Genomic DNA, 22,068 nt, shown 5'->3' with positions numbered 1-22,068 from the left:
GAAAGGTTTCCAGACATTTATTTCTGGAACTGTACACCAGGTATTATTAAAGTACAACAAATACAAAATAATGCTCAAAAAAATCAGTGTTTATGTACAAATATTAAAACCAATGCAACAACAGCGACTTCCTCTTGAACATCTGATACTAAAACATGTTCCGATTGTCACTTGATTTGTTGTTATGCACAGGGTAGTTATTTGAACTGAGAATAACTGGAATCTCTGTTTTATTAGGAAGACTATAACCATTCCTACTTTATTGTACAATTGATAGCATCTTCCTCCTTCTTTCAATGAAAAATAGGAATAATAAAAATAGTAACCTTGTCATATCTTACAAATTACTGTATTTAATTTCCCTGTCTGCAGACAATGTGCTTGTAATGCTGGGCAATAGTGTCCCTGTTGGTCAGTTTATCCATTAGTTTACATTCAAAGTTGAAATACTCATTAGAGACTTTGGTTAAATTAAGTAGTATCATTGTGTCCTACTTGAACTGAAGTTTTCCTATATTTTTGACTCTCAGTTTCAGTTGCACAATTCATTGACCTAATTGTACACAATTTCCTATTCTTCAAACAGTATTGTAAATCTTTCAAGTAAATTCAGCAGTTTGACCATTGCAAGAGGAAGACTAAACACTTAAAAACCTAGCACAGGAAGATGACGTGTGACCAACTGTGTATTGCTATAATCACAGCACCAGTTACACTTCTAAATGAATCTGCTACCCTCTTCAGATTCCCTGTACATAAAAAGGATACATTTACCAACACTGCAATTGCCCATTATGGATTTTTTTTGGTTCATTTGTATGAAGAAAACACGTGGCAAAGGACAAAGAATTCATCACAGTTTGTTGCAAGAATTGTGCTTCACCATCTAATAGCCAAGGCATTGTAATTTCTTCATATGGTTGCAATTCAGTTATCTTCATGCTGACTTTCAAAACACAATTCTTTTAATAAACAGTAACAAGTTCTCCATTTAAATGTTTAAACTGAGAGAAAAAAAATTAAGTCCAGCTTTTAAAAGGAAAGTTCAATAAATAGCTATTTTACATGGATAAAAGTCATAGTGGTACAAATTTATGAATGTCACATCAAGCATGCACAAAAATGTTACTATACACAGAAGTAGTCAGAAAATATTGAAAGAGATATCTAAAAAGATATGAAGAATTTACATATTTACGAAATCTTGCAAATTATTGCCTCATTTTAACAAGGAATTAAAAGTAAACTATACCAGCTAGCTAGCCAACAGGCTAAATAAGATCAGCATTTATATTAGACTACCCGGAAATCATTTTTCTCTCATATCATTTTCTGAATTTTGGTCAAAGTCTTTATTAAATAACTAAAGTGTCCATTCAACTTGCTGACAACCCAAACCTTAGACAAGTCTCTGCCTACATTAAGAGCCCAGCAATGCATAGATAAACTGAGTATATTACTGCATCAGCTAATGAAAATGGGCATGTTCATTTAAGTGCAACTGGTATAAGCATTCAGTCATCCTTGTATGATTTTTATACAGACCAGCCACTCACTGTAAACCCATAGATAAACTTGAATGTATAACAATGGAAGATTATGGCCAGTATTCTACAAAATTACTTAAAATGGGTTGATTCATAAACAAAAGAAACAAGGTACAAAGTTCAGCACAAAACACAGCAGTAAGAAGCTGAGAACTTGGCTAAAAATGTCAAGAGTACAACACAGGGCCAAGGCTACCCGTTATTAACTGTGTACTTACTAAAGTTAAATATTTCAGATGTTTAAGTTAAGAACTGATTACAAAATTATATCTACTTTTGTCCACTGTGCTAAACTAATTTGTTTTTAATATGGTAAATGTGCTATTGCATAAACACTTCAAAGCAATCTTCATTACAATGCTGTAAAGAAAGCTCCATATGCTGCATCTGAAACTTGGGATGTCAATGCAGTTCACAGTATTCACAATAAATACCCTCTTCCCTTTCAAATATTAAAGTCACTAATTTCTAATTACTTTGCATAACCTTGAAGCAACTATTACAAATACCAACAATGCAAACTTAATTGCTTGAATAATGAAAACAAATTAGTGGCAATTAAATTTGTAATACAAACAGTGCAAAGAAAAAGTATGGAGGCAAAGAGATAATCCTACTGAAGTGAGGTTCAGGCCTTGATTAGAACACCCTGCAAGTTGTATGCTACAACATGTGGTTGTATGCTACAACATGTTACAAGGCAGTATTATGCTAGGTTCCTGCAACAATTGGAACACATTTTTGTGAGACAAACCTCCTGGATGGCTAAATTGCACTCAAGGTTCAAACCAAAAAGTTGTAATGAAGTTAAATAGTTGCTTTTATGTGATACATTTTTACTCATCCTTTCCTATTTGACCAAAGAAGTGAAGTGCCATTTTGAAGCCAATGACTTGCCAAAACAAATAAATGCAATCCACACTAAATAAAAACTTTCAAGCATGTACTTCAAGGTTCTACTATTACTATATTAACTAGATAGTCCCTCAAAACTGTACCACTTAGAACTGCAGCGCTCCAAACAACTTAAGATGTCTTCCAAATGTAGACTGTTTAGTGGTAAATCCTAAGCCGTGCAGACTGTAGCTTTATACATCAGCTGCCTTAGGAAAGTTAAGGTACACAATTGCATTACTCTTCAAAGTTGTGGACAAACCCCAAATACAATATAGCCTAAAACTCATCTTTTAAGCCAGTAAGTTTAAAGTACACAGACATCTATGGCAGCATGATTACTTCTGTGTAAGGTAGCCATGACCTTTAATTTTGCAACAGCATTCAAGTGTAGATCTTAACTTTACTCATCTTAAGTCCCTTGTGCTAGCTTCCACCAACATGCATTTGCTGTTTTGTAAACTGAAGTGCTCTAGTTTAGTATCACATGAGAGAAGGTTCCATTTAAAAAACATCCTTGTATGTTTGTGCAGTTTAAAGTAAAGAAACCCATCCCTGCCTTTATAAGGGGGGGGGGGGGAAATGCTACATTGAGCAGGGATCAGGATCGGTACCTGTAAACATTGTTATTCCACTGCATCCATTACGGCAAAAGTAACTTAGACTAAAAAAGCCACTCTAATCCATTCAGAGCTTCTGTGCTGGTTTTGAAACGGTGGCCTCCGTCTACAGGCTTTAAAAAAAAAAAAAAACTGAAGCAGAGCTTAAAGCTGCACCACAGAGTTCTCTAAGTCCCAAACTCTGCCAAACATCCTATGACATTTTTCCACATTTATGGACTGAAAAAAGAAATTACTCTTGATAAATCAAGATATAGTTCTATACATACAAAGACATCACTGATGTCATAAAGTTCAAACTTCCAGTGAAAGACTAAGCAAACCTGATAGCTCCCATCAAGTTTACTACTACTGCATAAAGTACCCACTGTTTAGTTTTCCACAGTCATTCTGAGTGAAGGGCAGCATGTTGGTGGAGAGTGTGGGTATTGATAAAACCATTTGTCTCATTTGCAGATAGACTGCTGAAGTCAGCCACTGAAACAGCCATTTTGGCACTGGTAATGTGGTGTGTGTGGTTCTCAAAGTCCACACCAAGGTTATTTACAGAGACATCATTCATGAAAGATTCTGGGACAGCAATCCCCATTTTCAATCTCTTCGCAGGTCTTTCTGCCTCCTCACTGCACATGTTCATTTGGTTTAGCTCTGAATGATAAAAGCCAGTCTCAAATAAATTAAAACAATCACTTTCACCATTGCTAGGCAAGTTAAGCAATTCCTCTGTTCCAACAGGCACATGATTAACTGGTGCTCGGGGTAAGCTGTCCATGGGAGGGAAGGCATCATCCAGGCAGTTCACATCTGAAGTGTGGCAAACTGTAGCTACACTGTTTGTCAGTGCTGCAAAACAGATGAACACAAATGCAAATGAAATAGTTGTTTGTGTAGTTCCAACCAAGATTTTTTTTTTCTTGATTTACCTGTCAACTCATTGGCAGTGATAGAGTTCAGAATGCTTAGCTGTTGATCAGGAATGGTTTCTGTTCGACTATTGGATGTTAAGGCTGAAGAATGCACTGCTCCACCAAGGGATTCTGCTTCATCTACCAAACGATCCATGTAGTCCCTAAAAGAATATTGCATCCATCATGTATTATATAACTGGAAAACAACATCTATAAGTGATGATAGATTTAATTTCAGTTGCCATAGCCACTGAAGCTTTACACTGCAATGGCAGAAGAGTGAGGGGGGGGGGGAAGTCTTCTACATTTACGATTTGCAACAGGAAGCATGTTCCAAGAACATTTTACTTACGTAACTCCTGGATGATGGTTATATCTCTTCTTTCCAAATCTTGTTTGCTGAGCAAAGTAATCATAACGTTCTGACTTTTTCCACATGTAGTAGAAAGCCACACACTCAGCAACTGTTCTGGTTCTTACCTAAAGTGCAACAAGAAGAATTGACAAGATTAATGCAAAGACTTAGGTTTTGTCATCTTCCCAATTCCCACTCCTGCAATATTGATAGTTTTTATTGTTCTGGAATAAACCTTTGAAGATTTCAAAGAGACCAACAGTTTCAAGTATTACATTCATTCTACTCTATGCATTATTGGATTTTTTTTCAAAAACTAGATTGAAGCTCTATCTACTTTGGAAGTACTTATATATATGAAACATTTTAAAACTGTAAGATATACCCTCTCTTAGGATGGAAAAAACTGAGCAAATTAATGTCCTATGAGAAGTGAAGCACAAAAGACTTTGGCTACATATTCCACTGGGGCAGTCCAGAACTGTGCAGGCTTTGGCAGTAGAAAGCTATCACAACAGCAAATGCTTAAACAAGATTAGACTGTATTCTTGTAGAGAAGGTATAAATGACTCAAAATACTAATTTTGATCTATGTTAACTGTTTGTCTCTTTCCCCAAAATGCAGGTTGCTGTGTAAAGTCAGATTCTTGGACAAAGTCATTAGTACTACTTGTACTTATACTGACTTTTTGATGCAGAAACATTTCACATCATCATCACATCACCCACAGTTCCAGTTTTGTAACTATAATATACAAATCTCTTCCACAGAGTCTGGCAGTAAAATATATTTGAGCTTTCTCAAACATATAGAAGTATCAGTGGCAAAACCAAAATGCCTTGGGTGACATAGTAAACCTTGCTAGTTTAGGCACAGACACACCAGGCAGGGCAGGAAATTAACAGGTGTCTATATGCTAATACGTAACACCCCAGTGAACAAAGCCTTGCAGTGCAGTGATAAGGAAACACATCTTGCTAAGTTCCTCCACACACCAAATGTCTTGCCTAGCTGACACTTGCTCTGTACAAGTCACATCACCTCACACTGGGCCCCAGAACTTTCCCTAAACTTTCTGTCCTTCCACATGGGAAAAAAACACAGTAGATTTCTTAAACAAGTTCTGGTCCACAGTGACAGATACATCAACACACATGTTTTGTTCCATGTTGGAAAATATATTTTAAATCTCTGATGCATTAATGTTTATATGTAAAGTCCATTTAGAATCTGAACCACCTAAGTTATTTAGGATGGGTTAAACCAGGTATTGGGCAAGACCAGAAGACTGTTGAACAGCAACTACAACCCTATAAAGAAAAAGACCTTTCAGTGTGGTATCAAAAGTATAAAGGAGGCATACAAGCAATTTGGAAAAACTGATATTGTCAACTATTGCTTTTTGATAAAAAATTAAAAAAAAAAGGCACAGATGAGTCAATCAGAAGCAATCCAGACCAAGATTAGAACTCTCTTTTGGTTCAGAGATATTATGGATGAGATAAAAGAGATAAAAGAGATATTATGGATGACTACACTTCATGAAAACACAAAGAGCTCAGCATGATTCTGTAAACTTGCATCTTCCTGGTTACAAAATAAATTAAGCAAAGATGCATTCTTCTACAGCCATGGTATAGAAATATTGTTCACTTCTAGGGGAGGCACAAATTTGAACTGAATTGTAATGCACCTGCATAAATAGAAGTAATGTCAACAGAAGTTGATTTCAGAGATAATATACTGACTCATCTCACAATGCCTAATATTTCCAGTGGAAATACTAGTGAAAGGAAAGGAAAAATTATTTTAAAAATGCCGAATTTATTTTAATATGGTTCTTATTTCCCTCTTCTGTATGGCTTCTGACAAACAGATTGCTTTCACATATTTTCAGTATCACGCAATTTACTCAACTCTTCCTTTTAACTGTAAAATACTAACCTTGTTTTTCTGTATGAGATGAAAGTCTTTTCCATACATCAGAAGTGCATTTTCAAAGCTTCTGCATTCTTCTTCTGTCCATGCTGTCATCTCTTCTAGACAATTATAAAAGTAGCATGAAAAACTTGATTTCACTCACTAACCTTTTACAAAGAATAAAAGTTTTGTTTGTTATGGATAAATATCCAAATGCATTCTAAAAAAATAAGTAATTCAGTTATTTAGAACTGTGTTAATTCCCCTACTGAGAAGCTATCCTACCTAAATCTAACATTCTTCTTTACAAAGAATCATCTAGCAGAGTCTGAGTTCTGAAATCTTTCATCCTTGAGGGTAAAGGATATTTGAAAGATTTATTGTTCTTAATAAATTTGTCACCCAAAAATAGTGTTTGATTGTATCACTGAGGTGGTGTGATAATTTTTCTCAGTATTTCTTCTTACACAGGATACAAAGAACAGTGGTTATCGGAAAAAAGGAAAATCCTGCTCAGATGAACAGGCCTGCTCTAACTGAGTGAGCATCACAGACAAGAAGGCCTGATGGAGCTCAGCACTGCTGTGCAAACCACAGGAAGAGCACAAGGCCCATTTCCTCCTAGGCACTAAGGAGTCTAGGCCATGTCTTACCCAGGAGCCAGCTACCAGCATGAGTGCCAGCCTTGGTGCATGTCACTGTAAATCAGGCGAGAAATGGCGTGGGATGAACTGACATCAGCAGGACAATTCCAACCTGACACAGACAGCCAATGGAACCAGCACATGAGACAGACTCCCCAGAACCTGTAACACCTTGCCTGATCTCAAACCCCCTGGTAAGGCAGTGGACCCCTGGAAAAGGCATAATGAACTATGTGGGAGTGCCTCAGCACTAAGCCTAGGTCAAGCAGCCATACAGGGCCAACTGACTAGGACTACACTTAACCTGATCCAGGCTTTTGAAAAATAAGGGGTATCAGGGAATCTAGAACAAACCAAATAACCACCTGCTCCTAAAGATCCACAAATAACCCCTTAAGAGCTCCTAAGGAGAAACTGCAATTTTTTAAAAAATTTTTTTTAATGATTAAACCTGCATTTTCTAAAACCAGATTTTGGTTTGACAAACAAATTTATTTGAACTTTGGGGTGGGTATGGAGTACTAGTCCTTAGGATGGAATTCTGGTCTATGAGCCACAAATGGATAGAGGTATTTTTCAATCCTGAAACAGAAACCCAGATTCTAGAGAGGTATTGGATTTAGGATACAGCCCTGCAGCTGATACTTTGTTTAATGTCTACACAATCTCTTATACATGAGGCTCCTAAACCACTCTTTTAATAGTCCTTATTGCCCCGCTCAGCTTGATCTTAGTGTCCTGGTTTTGGCTGAGATAGTTTTCCTTTTAGTAGCTGGTACAATGCTGTATTTTGGATCCCGTATGAGAATAATATTAATGACACACTGATGTTTTAGTTGGTGCCAAACTGTGATTAAGGACATTCCAGTGTTCCACGCTCTGCAGTGATCAGGTGCGCAAGAGGCTGGGGGAGCATGGCAGGAGAGCTGATCTGAACTGGCCAAAGGGATATTCCACATACAGACTGACATGGCCAGGGTATGAACTGAGGGGAGCTGCTGGAAGGGAGCAATTGCTGCTGGGGGACAGGCTGGGCATCAGTCAGCAGGTGCTGAGCAACTGTACCTCTGTGCTTCACTCACCTTTCTGGGATTTCATTCCTCTCTTTCCCTTTCATGACAATTATTGTCGTCAGTGTCATTATCATTCTTACTATATTCTCTTTTTGCTTCAATTATTAAACTGTTGTAAGCTCAACCCAAAGTTTTACTTTTTCTCCTCCAATTCTCCACTGCACCAGGGAAGGAAATGGTAGGGCACAAGGAGTGAGTGAGCAGCTGTGTGTTACTGAAGTTGCCAGCCAGGGTTCAACCATTTAGATACTTGTCTCTCACAGCACCTATTTTGTACACACTCAGCTTCCCTTTAGATCCAGTTCTGAGCAGGGGGCCATATGCCAGAGTATCAACTTACAGCAGAATTCATAATCTGTTTGTGCTACACACAATACACATGCAAAAATACAGGACAAAGAACCATCTTTGTTAAATGACAGACTGATTTTCATTTAAGGGATTAATAAACAATAGGGACAAACAAGCTGGAAGCCCATTTTCCAATGCAGACTCAAGCAAAACTCTCCATGCCCTATGGAAGGAACTATACAGTAGAACCCGTTTAGGGTTGGCATAGCACAAATGTTAGCACAGTGAGAACAGAGTGGGGTTTATTTATTTATCTGGCTATGTTCTCCTAATTTTGATACAGATGTCACCAGACTGCAATCAATGATGATCTCAAAGAGATACTAAACAGTGGGTGAGAACTGCTTTATGGCAGCAGAATCACAGCTCTCCCCACCTCTCCCCTCCAACTGTTACAACAGTGGTGGAGGGAAGAAGAGATGTCCACAGCAAATTCTCAGCCCTTCCACAAACTGCAACTTCTGTAGCAGAAATTCCAAATGGCCAACTCTCAGACTACACTTAATTTGTGCTACAGTCACCATGATAGGGATGTGTGTGATAATCTGATTCTTACGCAAAAGTTTTCCACCGAACTTTTTCTTTTATAGAGACACTTTTCTGAAAAACCAAGTACTCTCTTACCCTGAGATGCCTTTCCATTTGAGCAGTATCTCTCAATTGCTTCTTTAACATTATGGCTACTTTTAAGAAGTTCATAAAGCGCCTATAAAACAGAAAAAGTCTTTAGGAAATGTCAAAGTTCTCTAATATCCAATCTAGACCTCCAAAACTAGTCTTCCAGTGAGCATATCTAATGTCAAAAAAAAAAAAAAGGATTTATCTTTACACATGATGAAAACTTAAAAATAAGAACCAAAAGCAAAACCACACAAATGTAAAATACTTCATGCAATTTTTAAAAAGGCTGAATTTGTCAACAGTATAACAATCAGAAATGTCACAGATCACAACACTGCCAGCATGCAAATACTCATGACTTTTAAACATGTGCTTAAAATTTTTCATAAGATCTTGACCCAATAATATCCAACTAAAGAATGAAGAAATTGACTAGTGGTGCCTTTATAATACAAGGCAGAGAAGGAGGCCACATGTTAATTATCAAGTGCTGCATCACAAATGGAACAGGATATAAAACCTACTTGTTCATTGTCCCGTGTATGTAGTCCTTCAGGAATTCTGCCAATCATTTTTTCATTTCCTGTTCTTAAGGAGGTTTCAAAAAGGTATTCTTTAACTTTACTTTCTGAGATCACATCAGGTTTCCAAAGTAAATGGTCTTCATTTTCATAAGCTGATAAAACAGAAAGCCATTAATGCCAGGCATACCATTTTTAAGGCTGCAATATTAAAAGCTATTTCACAATTACAAAAACCAGGAACACAAGAGTAATCAAGCATGATCATATCACTTTTAAACTGTAGCTCACTTTGCCTATTTAATTTTCAACTAAAATTTGCCAAAAATTTTGTAACAGAATGACAATCCATATCACAATGTGGTAATTTTTTTTCCATTCAGTAGCATCTGAACGCTCTTAAGAACTTGGTATGTTGAATACTTTACATGTAATTAGGATGTAAAGTCCTCCACAGTATACGGAAATGACATCTGATTTGACAACAACTCTCAGACAACTTATTTCAAGGACAATACACTGGAAAAGCACGAGAGTTGATCTGAACCTTTGTCATTCTGTCCATATGTTTCAACACTTTTTAGTTTATAGATTAAACTATAAATCCTTTACTCTGATCAACCGATGTGACTACCATCACACATCATGTTTCATGTGCTCTCTTGGCAATACAGAATTTGAGTTATTTAACTCAAACACAGAACCATAAAAATTGTTATAGCAGAAAAGATGGAGATGCTCAAAGCTCTCCTAAAACTGAAGGAAACAACATTAGACTACAGTGAGGCATAAAATGACACCTCTGAAAGTTCTTTTACGGTTTAGCAACATAGAGTGCTTTCAGACAGACTTTACAAGTGTCAAGTTTATAGGAGAGCAGAACTGCTTTCTAGCACAATTCTGGTAGCTCGCACTACATGACACAAATGTAAGCCCCTGTTTGCCATCACTAGCTCTTCAGGGACTACAGAAAAGGCTTTCATAGATTTGTCCACCCCTACAACGAAGCCCAACCTTCCAGAGTACTACTGACAGTCATTTTCAGCTTTCTTTATCAACCAAGACAACGCAGCACTTTTTGCTGGAGTCCATGACTAATAATCTTAAAAGCAACTCCTTGAGCTGTCTTATCTGGGTGCTACCCATTTGCTACCCCTTAGCCACACCATCAGACAAGACATTCATTGGTTCTCTCTAGTCCCAGTTCATTACAGAGAAAATTGCCAGATTAACCCCTCCTTGGTCATCCTCTGGTAATTTGCACTTCCTTAGTTCTTGGCTAAGGAGAAATCAAGATGTGGAAATAATAAATGAATTACCCACATAAATCCAGTTCCTCCATTTCTTGCAATCCATTAGCATCATACTTGAATCTTAAAATATTGGAGGCTTTCCTAGATCTTAAGCAACACAAGAAATGTTCACTTCCTAATGCTTCCAGCCCCATCACTACCAAGATTCTTCTTCTCTATTGCAAAGGATTATTTCTCAAAAGAGCGGGTGGCAACGTTGAAAAGACTCAATACAATTCACTCAAATAATATCCCCATTAAACATTACAGTAACAACAAAAGTGCCTTACAGAATATCAAAAATTTACACAAGAAGAACAGAACGCCCTTCATTTATCATTATATCGCCCTACCCATTTCTTAATTCCATAGCTGTTCCACCCATAAGCAAATTTTTTTTGCATTATTTGCCTTTTTCATTCCACAGCTATATGTGCTAGGTTTCTGAAGAAACAAAATAAAATGCTATTAAATAAAGCTCTTTTTTCCACTCTAGCACAATTGCAGTTTTACCTAAATTTGCACTGGAGTAACATCATACTTGAAACATCACATTTTTAAGAGACAGTATATCAGGACCTATACCAAGGAAATTTAAAATAGTTTATTGTTTGGTTTTCCATATCAATTTTGTAACTCACATGGTTTTACATGTCAAAAAAAAAAAAACCCAAGCAAGGAAAAATACTGTTTTGAACATCTTCAACAGCAACTAACTTACATGCTCATAGACTAGCAATGCTTTGCCAATGGAAGTACTCCCTTCTTGCCTTACAGTTACTTGCCTCCTAATATTACCAGATACTTCAAAATTAACCCACCAATCCTGCCTTGAGAGTCACGCTTCTGAGATGTAAGTATTCAGTTGCACTACTTCAATTTTCTACTGCCTTTTTTTAAAGGTATCTGAGACTGTGGCTAAGTAATTGAATTGACCTTACAAATTTAAGCAACATTTTTCCATCAAATGCCATACAGAAACATAAAGTAAGAACAGTCACAAGAACTTACCCTTTTCATCTGCACTGCATCTGCCAAGGTAAGCTGGAATTTCAGCCTGGTACTGTGAACCAACCATTATTTCCTGAAAATGTAATAAAAATGAAGAGAAAAAGTGACTAATGGTATTTTCTGTATGGAAATTTTAAAAATGTCATTAACCTGGCACGTGACAGGATTCCAGAAGGAAGGTACTCTTTTACATACATACAAAAAATCTTAATGGATTTTTCTTAACAGCAAAGTTTTTTTTAACTTTTAAAAAATATAACTATTACCTTTCTCAAATCTTCAGGTGAATTACCACTGTCTGCCTCTACATCTTCACCATCAGATTCTTTATCTCCATCACACATGGTGTTTGCTTCAGACACAAAGAAATTTGGTTTTAGCTACGAAGAATTTACAGTTCAAGCACAGAACTACAAGATATCATTTACTTTTGAAAGGAGCACCTGCTTTTATTCAGGCAGACATTTATGATGAGTCTGTTGATCCACATCTCTATCAAAACCAAACTAGAATGAAGTCAGAATGCACTGGTACTTGTATACTGCAGAACTGAAGCATTTATCATCATTGCAAATGACATAATCTACGGTATTTCCAACAGCCAAAAGGAAATGAGATGAATTTTTTTTGGTTGATTTTCTCAATAAAAGCTTATACTTAGAGAAAAAAACAGAAAACTTCCTGGGCTGTGACATAGCCTTGGGTTAATCACAAAGAGAGTAAAGCTGAAGGCATGTCTTTATTACCTACTAAAACCTTTCATCAGAAGTTTTAATGGGCATTCAAAACATTCCTTTAAACCAGGCTGCCTTGGCATGGAACAAAGATACAGAAGACACACACAAAATGGAGCAAGTAAAAGAGCAAAAAACTGCTTATTCCTCTTCATTTTTTTTCCCTCCCCTTAGGAAGAAATAGAGTGGAGCCCTCCAAACAAATCAAATACATTACTCCATAGAATAACTCATATTTTAGAATCTGGAACGCTGTGGCACTGGGTTCTGAAGTAGCTCTCTTTATATAGTTGTATAATCCCCAGCAGAATGGAATCCACAGTTCTGACATGATTACAGCTATTTTTTATTCTCCAACTTCAAAAAAAACATACTCATAAATTGGCCTGAAATTTTAGCTTCATCACAACTAAAAAGAATCACAAACATCAGAGACAATATCCAAGACTGTACAGATTGAAGCTCTTCTTCTGTAATCATTACTACAATCACCAATCTACATGTTTTTGGTTTTACAACTAGCAAGCAAGCAGCTAACTAGAATGCATGGAACAACCTGCCTGGACAATCACAGGCAATTATTTTGCAAAGTTAATGTAAATTTTACAAAAACAGTCTATGTTACATATTAGATATACATATCTTAAAGCAATGTTATCTTAGAATCTGGGAAATGGACAGAGATCACAAAAAAGATGGAAATGCCAACGGCAGAGAACTGACATCTCCTTCCCTGAAATGGTGGATATTTGATTTTAAAATGTCCAGCTTAGAGTTCTAACAAAGTAACATTTTGAAAGAAAACCATGACAACTGAGAACAAAGATGACTGTTTCTTAATCCTCAGTACAGATATGGAGCTAAATACTTTTTTCTGTGAAGCTGCCACACTTAAAATGTCATATTCATTAACAGTTCACAAGTGCAGCATGTTTTGGAGTTTAACTGAAAAAAAGGGGCCTTATAATTTTTAAGTTTTTTGTATCTCTCTTTCAATACAAAAGTCTTGCATTTACCACACAGCAGCATGCAAAGGGCTATGATTGCTGGTGACTGAGGCAGCACATTCCCTTTATCCTCCCCTCCTCTAGAGGAATGAAATCCGCCACGGAATACCTTAAGATACTTGCCAAATTAAAACTGTGATAAAAGTCCTCCACATTGCTTTAACTCTAGGACACCAGTGAACAAATGAGATGTAACAGGCAATGAGAAATATCTCATCCAGGTTGGATAACTGAACCACTGGTTATCAGATCTTTCCCATCATAGCTCCATGGATAGTGAAATTTTGCTGGTCATGGGTTTAGAGGCCCCATCCCATATAAAACTACTTTGGCTCACCCCATGAAGTCCTATGGAAAAGTTTTGAATGTGTGAAGGGAAATAATCACAAAGACACTGCGTCCCAGTTCACATCCACAGGCTGCAGGGAGGAGTAACTAGCTTAAAAGCAGCAGCAAAAATTTTAGTAGAGAAACACTAATTTAAAAGAATGGGTTACATATTCATATAATTCACTAACATATTGAAAATCATGAAGAGTGGTCCTCAGTACTGTATTAACTATTGATTATGAAGTCACTGTATTTATAGAGAAATTAATTTTACTTGTGCTTTGAACAGAGAACCAAATAAAAGTCTTTTGGGTAATCAGTAATACCAACGAAAGGCCATGTTCATATACAACATCCTGCAGAGCACTGTTTCTCAACTCCTAGTACAGTGAGCAGTACTCCTCGATTTCGGTATGTTAAGGTACGAAGCTATATATAATGCTAAGATGTTTTGAGTACTATTATCAAATTAGGTTTCCTACATCTTAATGGCCGAGGGAAGAAGTCAGTAGCCTCATGTGAAGTAACTGATGGTGTCAAGTCATCAGCAGAGGATTGTGTTTCTTCATCATCGCCCGACAAGAGGTCTTTAGCGATTTCCTCCTGTATCATTAAAATAAAAAAATAAAACCTCAGAGTGACTATTAAGTGTAAACTGGTATGCAGTTAGATTCAGCCAGTTGCAAGCCTCATTAATTAAAATGAGTTACCTTACCATAAGAAAATTTAGCAGACCATACTCCCTTAATTAAAAAGCTAGTTTGCTCCCCCTAACTCTAATAATATAACCATTCATTTCAAACATAGGGGTTCACTCCCCCTTTGTTTTCTGTTAAAACAAATGCACAAGAAATAACTTTTGAAAGTATCAGTCTCAGATGTTCCTACAATTTCTTCCAGTAAGAAACACTAATGGCAACTGCGTCACATATTTAGCATTCTGACATTCTTTGCATCACAGGTACACTGAAGCTTTAAAACTCAGGCAGGCTTTTGTAGACTTGCTGAGAGCATAGCTCCAGATAATAGACAACTTCCCAAAACACATAAAAATCTAATGCTTCTGTAGGTTAAAGAAACCATATTAAGAAAGAAAAAGCACACTTCCTCCACAAGCAGACATGTTTGAACCCCTCTGACAGAGATTTGGAAAAACTGTATTAGACAACAAGCCGACTACATTTTTGTAGCCTCAACACAATCGTGAATCCTAACGAGAATCAGATGTGCAGAGCCATCATTATATCCTCCTTTCTGTGGATTTTACCATTACATCATACTGACAGAAAAAAAAAGACATATACTTACTACTTGCATATTTTCTAAGCTCAGCTACAAGCTGCACATGCTTTGTAGCAAAAATCAAAATGAAATCTCAGAATTTAAAGACAACTTGCAAACCACAAAAGCTGAAGTCTCAGGTGTTTATATCAGCAATGCAACATATATAGTCACTGCATGTAAAACAATCTCTCTCACTCCCCAAAGCTAAGACCTTCCCAAACGATATGCACTTGAAAATAAAATTCCAAAGCATTCAAGAGTGCATTTTCAAGTTTTTTTTGTACCATTTTGGTACTTGATGTGTGCTGGAAGTCAGAGTTATTTCTGGACATCGCATGTATTATAAAAAAATCCCACTTAAGTAAAAAAAGCCCAAAACAACTAACAAACCACCTACTTAAAAGTTCTTTGCATGTGTTTCAGAAGAATTGTTGACATATTTGTCTTTTGTACTAATGTAGCGACATTAAAATTGCTATGCTTGAAACTATCATTATTAGAACTAGATGCACAACATCCCTGAAGAGGTAGGAACCGAGAGGAACCATGTATATAGAAATTAACAAAGATACGAATTTTGTAACATCAAGAGATTATGACGTAATTTAAGGCCACCTGGTTTTCTGCTTTTCAACAACGGTTCAGGTGAAAATGGCTCTGACTTACTTTATCTAGAGTCATATCTGGAAGTTCATCTGCAAGTTCACTTGGAGAGCTATTCGCACTGGAACCTGGCATAACTGGAATCGTGGATTCATAGCCATAGAATGCTAGTAAATCTTCCAAAGGCATGTTTCCTTCCTAATACAAAAAGATTTACAACACTTCAACATATTGCCAATTACTTGTAAACAGTTCAGATCTAAGATGACAAGACATATTTTGAAGAACAGAAGTAAAAAAAGCAAGCAAAAAAACCTCAACTGAAAGCAGGAATGATTACACGTTTAAAATATTTTGATTCTATGACAAAAATAATTCATAAACGGATCTCTTGGCATATAGTGAAGTTCTGTCAAGCTACTGGGGAAAACATTTAACTAGATGAAACTAAAGATCAAGTATTAAAAATATGCTTCTTATCTGATTGATACTATAGAACATGATTTGCCAATATTTCCTCAAGAGAGATACAGAAAACCTTGAATACTTTATTCCTACATAGTTATAGTTGCATATGTGAAAACCCCCACAAAGTAAACCAATACGGCAAATTATAAGCCTTTCCTTTCATCTCCCGCACTATGTATTTTATATTAACCATTGAGAAGGTAACAAGAGAAAGACAGCAAAGAGAAGGCAAAAATCAAAAGGCTTGATTTTGAACTTGTCCTTTCCAATACCTTTTAATCAAGTGATTCTAATAACTATCATCGTACTTGCATCCTAATACAATTAATAAAACAATAAACACTGAATATTTATTTTTATTTACCTGGTTCAAGACACCAAAGTATTAAAAATATTTTCAACTATTTATACCCTTACAAGTTATACCTCTAAAAATTTATTGTTGAACTCATACACTGATTAAATTGGTTTTTTTTCTTTACTCAGGCAAGGTCTTGGTCCTTGCAAAGACTTTTCACAATGGATAAATGGAAGCTCATGTCCAAGTCTTTCCATGATCAGGACCTAAAGTAATAAAGTGTTTAGGATGAGTGGCTCTCAGTTCTTCTTTCTTCTATTACAGAAACAGTAAAGAGAACTTTGCGGAGTAACAACTCCATTTTAACCATCAGACCTGGCAAAATGCTTCACTACTATAACAGCAAGTTCATAATCAGCAAAAATATAATTGTAAAAGTAGTAAGGGAAAAAAAAAGAGAGAGAATCAGGAGTATAAACACAGTCACGTCCACATTTGTTTCCACATGGACTACATAAATACAATGTTGTATTTGATGCTAAAAATTGCACTTTTTTGGAAGTCTGTTGACTAAAACCTGCACTTGCGCTGAGTGGTGTATGTGGGTCACCAAACAGTCATGCAAAAAGCATCATTTTGTGGGTGTTCAGCATTCAGCAGGCATTTAGAATGGGTGACACACTGCTACAGATGAACAAGGGGTGTAAATACGAAAAACTTCTTATTAAGAAGTGTAAAATGGAATAGGAAAAGCCAAAGACCACACTGATTATTTCGTATACCTACTGAATGCTAAACTGATGAAACTAAGACATGGCAATATCATTTATACAGCAAATTAACATGACCCATCATGCCTAAAACAGGGTTATCTCCATACTGGAAAAGTAAAACCTGACCAACATACTGAAATACAGCTAGATGTCACTTTAATAGTATGCAAAATGTAGTTTCAACATACAAGTGATCTTAGATGACATGACTCTAAAACCTGCGCCAGTGATTTCTCTACCAAAGCAAATGTGAACACTAATACCTTTGAGAAGCTAAATGCAGCCTTTTCTGTGATGGTGCACAGCTACAGCCTAATCTGAATTCCTTTTAAACAAGCTGCAAATGCATTTTTGCAGAAAACTGCACTATACAATACATATTGAAGGACAGGTTGAACATTCTTTTCACTGGGAAAGTTACAAGATGGACAGATACTCACAAGGGAGAGAGTCCTCTTACCTTTTCTAAATCTTCAATTTCAGAGCTGAAATTTTTGCTTTCTTCCATCATTTCCTCCTCTTCGAGAGTTCGCTCATCATCATAATCGTGTACCAGCATTTCAGCAGATGGGTCAAAGTCATGATCCTCAGATGATAAAGAGCCAACTAGCAAAAAAAACTTAATTTGAGAAAATTTTTCCTCTATACCAATATATGAAATTAAATTCCACAAAAAAAAGAGTCACAAGAATTCTTTTACAAACAGTTCAGAACTCTCAGTGGAGTAACAAATTTGTAAGTACTTGACAAATTCAGCTGCTTTAGCAGACCTTTCCTTTTCATATTTTCAAGTAATAAGCACAACTTTGTCTCTTACAATACATAGAATACTTGGGGAAAGTACCTAAACAACCAAAACAAAGTTTCAGAAAGTACAATCCAAAATTAGTATTTTAGTGAATAAAAGTTTGGTCAAAACACCCTTGAAATCATCATTAGGATATATAAAGCATGCACACCACAAGATTTCAGAAGCTTCAGGACTGTGATCTATAGACTCCAATTTTATTTATGTGATTTATATGGCAACAAGCATAGTTTTTCACTGGCAAACAGGTAACTTAGGTTATGAATTCACATCCTATTAACAGTAAAATAAAAGGAGACTCTTTTCACTTCCAGTGACTTTAGCCTCACAAATGGGTCTTCTAATAAAACTAACTTGTAGCACTTGATTTAAAAGAATAAACAAAGCAGAGTTTCAAGCAATATTATGGAAAATACACCAAAAATAACAAAATGCTTCTACTGGATCACATTAATTAACAAGCCAGTGTGATAGCTCTGTGGTCCAACAGACATTATTTCATTACTGGTGATACTCAGAGGTCATCACAAAAAGATGTATTATTTTAAATGCATTTTGTCATTTGAAAGGTTATTAAATTCAAGAGTTTAAACATTAAAATATTCTGCACCAGAAGTCAACGTTCTACAGCAAAGAATTACCAAATTACTGGGTGTTTTGTTCCTTAATGTTCACATTTTTATGTCTTTCAGGTTGGAGAAAAAACAGATAAGGATATTTCTCTTTAACTTCTCATTTTCCCCTTCCATACTAGTGCTCTGTTGGAATCCTGGGCTTTCAAGCATCAAAGAAAAGGTTTATCAAGTATTATTTATATCAAGGAGCTTCTTCAAAAGTTTTGAAGGAAATAGCTACAAATTTTCAGCCCTCTTCAGAAAATAATACAGTATTCTTCATGGCACTGCTTTCAGCCTTGAAAGAGACAGCTGTATATACCAATATTTCTGGACCTTAAATAAAGCAATTTTTCATTATTTATGCTAAGTGGTCAGTCCGTACACGCAGGTAATTAAACTTTGTTTAGCTTGCTTAAAATGAGGCAAAGTTTGTAATATCATACTGCAGAGAAACATTCAGGCCAAACATGCTTTTTATTCACATGCTACTCATATTATGGTCTCATAGAACTTTCAGCATAGCTGACGCTACCACAGTTCCAATAATCACATTACGTGTTTAATTCTCCTGCTGCTGGCCATCACATCCAGCTCAAGTTTTAAGAAAGTATTAACTGCATAAATCTAACACGTATTTTTAAGGGTCTACTCGAGATTATTGCTTCAAATTGCTTTTCTAACTCATTTTCCATTTAACGCAAAGGGAAGTTCTGTTCGACAGACTTTACGTTAAAAAGTCCCACTTCTCCTGTAATTCTGAATGGTCAACACCCCATTTAAAATATTGAAAATTATACTGAAAAATACAAGCTCAAGAGATTTCATAATAGTTAAAGATGATGACAAACACTTCAGAAGGCACTTGTACAGAAGCAAATATGTTCCCCAAATATTTGAGAATAGCCCTTCTGATGTTAATGATGCTTGGTTGTATCATGTATTCCAAAGAACCTTAACAGCAGTTAGTTACAGCCTTAAAAGTTACTTGTCATTATGATTTTAAACATCTTCTATTATTACCAAGAAGTCAAAAATATAGATAAGCCTGTAGTTATCAGCAACAAGAGAAGCTGTCTCTCTCCAAGCTATCTGGCTTTACTGAGATGCTGATTTAGAAGTGCTACACAACTTTGATTTTTGGTTCTGAGCAGCAAATTTCTAACTGCAACTGGACTTAAGTGGAGGATTCCGCAGCACACATCTCCTCTTAAAAACCTGGCAGGCGGTTAACAGCGTGCACACGAAGCCTTAGGGAAACTACGAGGGGATAAATTTGGGAAGGAGCAGCAAGGAGAGAGCGGCGTGTGGGCGACAGGACGAGTGCCGATGCAGGAGGTGGGCGAGGACGAACCTGGGCTCGAACTCCCAAAGGAAGCCTGCAGGGAGAAAAGAGCGAAGTGAGAGCGGGCTCCCTCCAGCCCGGCAGCAGGCAGGGCTCTTCATTTCACGGGGCTGTCCCGTTTCTCCGCCACCCCGCTTTCTCCCGCTCCCCTCCGGCCTCAGCCCCTGCGTCCCGCCCTGCTGGCCGCTCCAACCCGCTAACCCTCGCCCATCCCTCCTTCCCTCGCTCCCGCCTGCCGCTCTCCGTCCCTCCTCCTCCCGTCTCAAGGCCCCCAGGGGCCGCGCCAGGCCCGGCCGCCTGTCCCGCTCCCTCCGGCCCCGGCCGGGACGTGACACGGACCGGACCGGCCGCCGCCTCCTCCCCGCTCCCTGCCCGGGGCTCGCTCCTCCTTCCTCCCGCCGGGTGGTTCTCCATGGCCCGCGCCGCGGCGGCGACACCGCCGGCCCGTCCCGCGGCCCCTCCGCCGCCCGCGGGCCGCGCACCGGCACCGCGCCCGCCCCGCGGCCTGGTCGCGCAGGCTCCGCCGCCCCGGCCCCGCCGCCCCGCCGGCCCCGCCGCGCCGCCGCGGAGGCGCCTCCCGGGGGCGCCGGGGCGGCGCGGGGGCGCTGCGGGCGCGGGGCCCCGCGGGGCGCCGGGCGAGCCCCGCGCCCGACCCGCTCTGCCCGCTCACCTCCGCCATATTGGGACGATGGGGCCGAGCGGCGGCGCCGCGCCGAGTGCCCGGATGGCGCCGTGAGCCAATGGCGGCCGCGGGCCCGCCGGACCGTCCGTGCGGACGCGGGGGGACCGGGACGGGCCGGGCCGGGCCGGTCCGGGCGGGGCGGCGGAGGCGGGGCAGGGAGCGCCGGGACCCGCCGGGACCCTCCTCTGGCGGCGCCGCCCCGGCCGGCGACAGCGCTCGGCCCGCCCCGGCCCGGCCCCGCCCGGAGAGGGCGCCCGCCCTGCCGTCGGGGGCTGCTGCTGGGGCTGCCGGCGCAGCGCTCTGGGCTGGCCGGGGCCGGGCAGCTCGGGCACCCGGGCTGGAGCGCCGTGCACAGCGGAGCCCGCCGTGTGGCCTCGGTACCGAGCCCCTTCCCGGGTGCTGATGTGCAGGAGGGCTGGCGGCTACGCTGACCCCTCACCCGAAGTGTCAGGAACATGAAACAAAACTCCAAAGCCTGCAGCCTTTCTGGTGTGCGCTGTCTGCTCAGGCAAACAGAGAAAGTAAATTTACTTTGCAGTGTTTTTGATGTTTTTATCTAGAACGTCCAACGTCTATTATGTGCAAGTTGTATCTACACCATTTTACAGAATTACAGAAATGTTAGGGTTGGAAAGGACCTCAGGATATCCCCTAGTTCAAACCCTTGCCAAGGCAGGGTCTCCAATTCTTTGGAGTTGAATGTCTCCAAAGAACGAGCCTCCATTACTTCCCTGGGCAGCTTGTCACAGTGCATTGCCACCCTCAATGTAAAGAAGTTCTTCTTTATGTTTAGTTCTTCGAATGTTTTAATTTATGGTCATTACTTGTCCTCCTATTGCTGAGCACCACTGAAAAAAGTCTGGCACCATCTTGTTGGCACCTGTCTTTGAGAAATTTATACACATTAATGAGATCTCCTCTCAGTCTTTAGACTAAACAGGCCCAGCTCCTGTAGTCTCTCCTTATAAGAGAAATGCTCCAAACCCCTCATCATCTTTGATGCCTTCCATTAGACCATCGTTGGTAGCTCCTTGTCTTTCTTGTACTGAGGAGCCCAGAACTGCACACTGTACTCCGGATGTGGCCTTACTAGGGCCAAGTAGATGCAGAGAAACTACCTCCCTTGACCTGCTGGCCACAGTCTTCCTACCTTCTTAGTAGCATTTTTTGTCCCTCTACTCATAAAGTTGGATTGGCCTGTCTTCAACCTTATTCTTTCACCTCAGGCTGTAAAGACTGATGCTTTTAATTTTGGATTCACAGGTATCTGCTTCTGGCCAGAATTTCAATGGCCATACTTGCTATATTGAATATTGCTCTGGAGGAGTCTGCTGGAGGGGTGGTATGTTTCACAGCAACACTCA

The 22,068-nt window shown here is 38.9% G+C and overlaps 1 protein-coding gene across 3 annotated transcripts; it reads right to left on the bottom strand.

The window, feature by feature from the left end:
- On the bottom strand, positions 1-20,906 carry MIER3 (MIER family member 3). 3 transcript variants are annotated; one of them, XM_085041818.1, is made up of 13 exons: positions 20,693-20,906; positions 20,032-20,056; positions 17,716-17,861; positions 15,780-15,914; positions 14,312-14,432; positions 12,025-12,110; positions 11,759-11,831; positions 9,459-9,610; positions 8,938-9,019; positions 6,270-6,364; positions 4,322-4,449; positions 3,985-4,130; positions 1-3,904 (listed from the first exon to the last, which is right to left on the bottom strand). In XM_085041818.1, exons 1-13 carry the CDS (start codon positions 20,699-20,701, stop codon positions 3,447-3,449), a joined length of 1,656 nt encoding a protein of 551 aa, XP_084897944.1. In that variant the 5' UTR covers positions 20,702-20,906; the 3' UTR covers positions 1-3,446. The 3 variants fall into 3 exon arrangements, with proteins under 3 accessions (XP_084897944.1, XP_084897942.1, XP_084897943.1); XM_085041816.1 differs by lacking the exon at positions 20,693-20,906 and adding an exon at positions 20,362-20,497; XM_085041817.1 differs by lacking the exon at positions 20,693-20,906 and adding an exon at positions 20,362-20,497 and having other exon boundaries at positions 6,270-6,361.
- Positions 20,907-22,068: the final 1,162 nt, after the last annotated feature.

The sequence above is a fragment of the Lichenostomus cassidix genome, chromosome Z (assembly GCF_008360975.1).
Source record: "Lichenostomus cassidix isolate B80296 chromosome Z, HeHo_3.0, whole genome shotgun sequence".
NCBI lineage: Eukaryota > Metazoa > Chordata > Aves > Passeriformes > Meliphagidae > Lichenostomus > Lichenostomus cassidix.
Note: the sequence above shows the minus strand (reverse complement) of the source record. Positions and strands in the feature narration are given on the sequence as shown.

Excerpts from the sequence above, each read along its gene's own strand:
- MIER3 (XM_085041816.1), bottom strand. The coding sequence starts at position 20,436 with ATGGAGAACCACCCGGCGGGAGGAAGGAGGAGCGAGCCCCGGGCAGGG. Across the intron at positions 14,433-15,779 it reads CAGATATGACTCTAGATAAA|GAGGAAATCGCTAAAGACCT; the intron begins GTAAGTCAGAGC and ends TTAATGATACAG. Across the intron at positions 4,131-4,321 it reads AACCATCATCCAGGAGTTAC|GGACTACATGGATCGTTTGG; the intron begins GTAAGTAAAATG and ends ATATTCTTTTAG.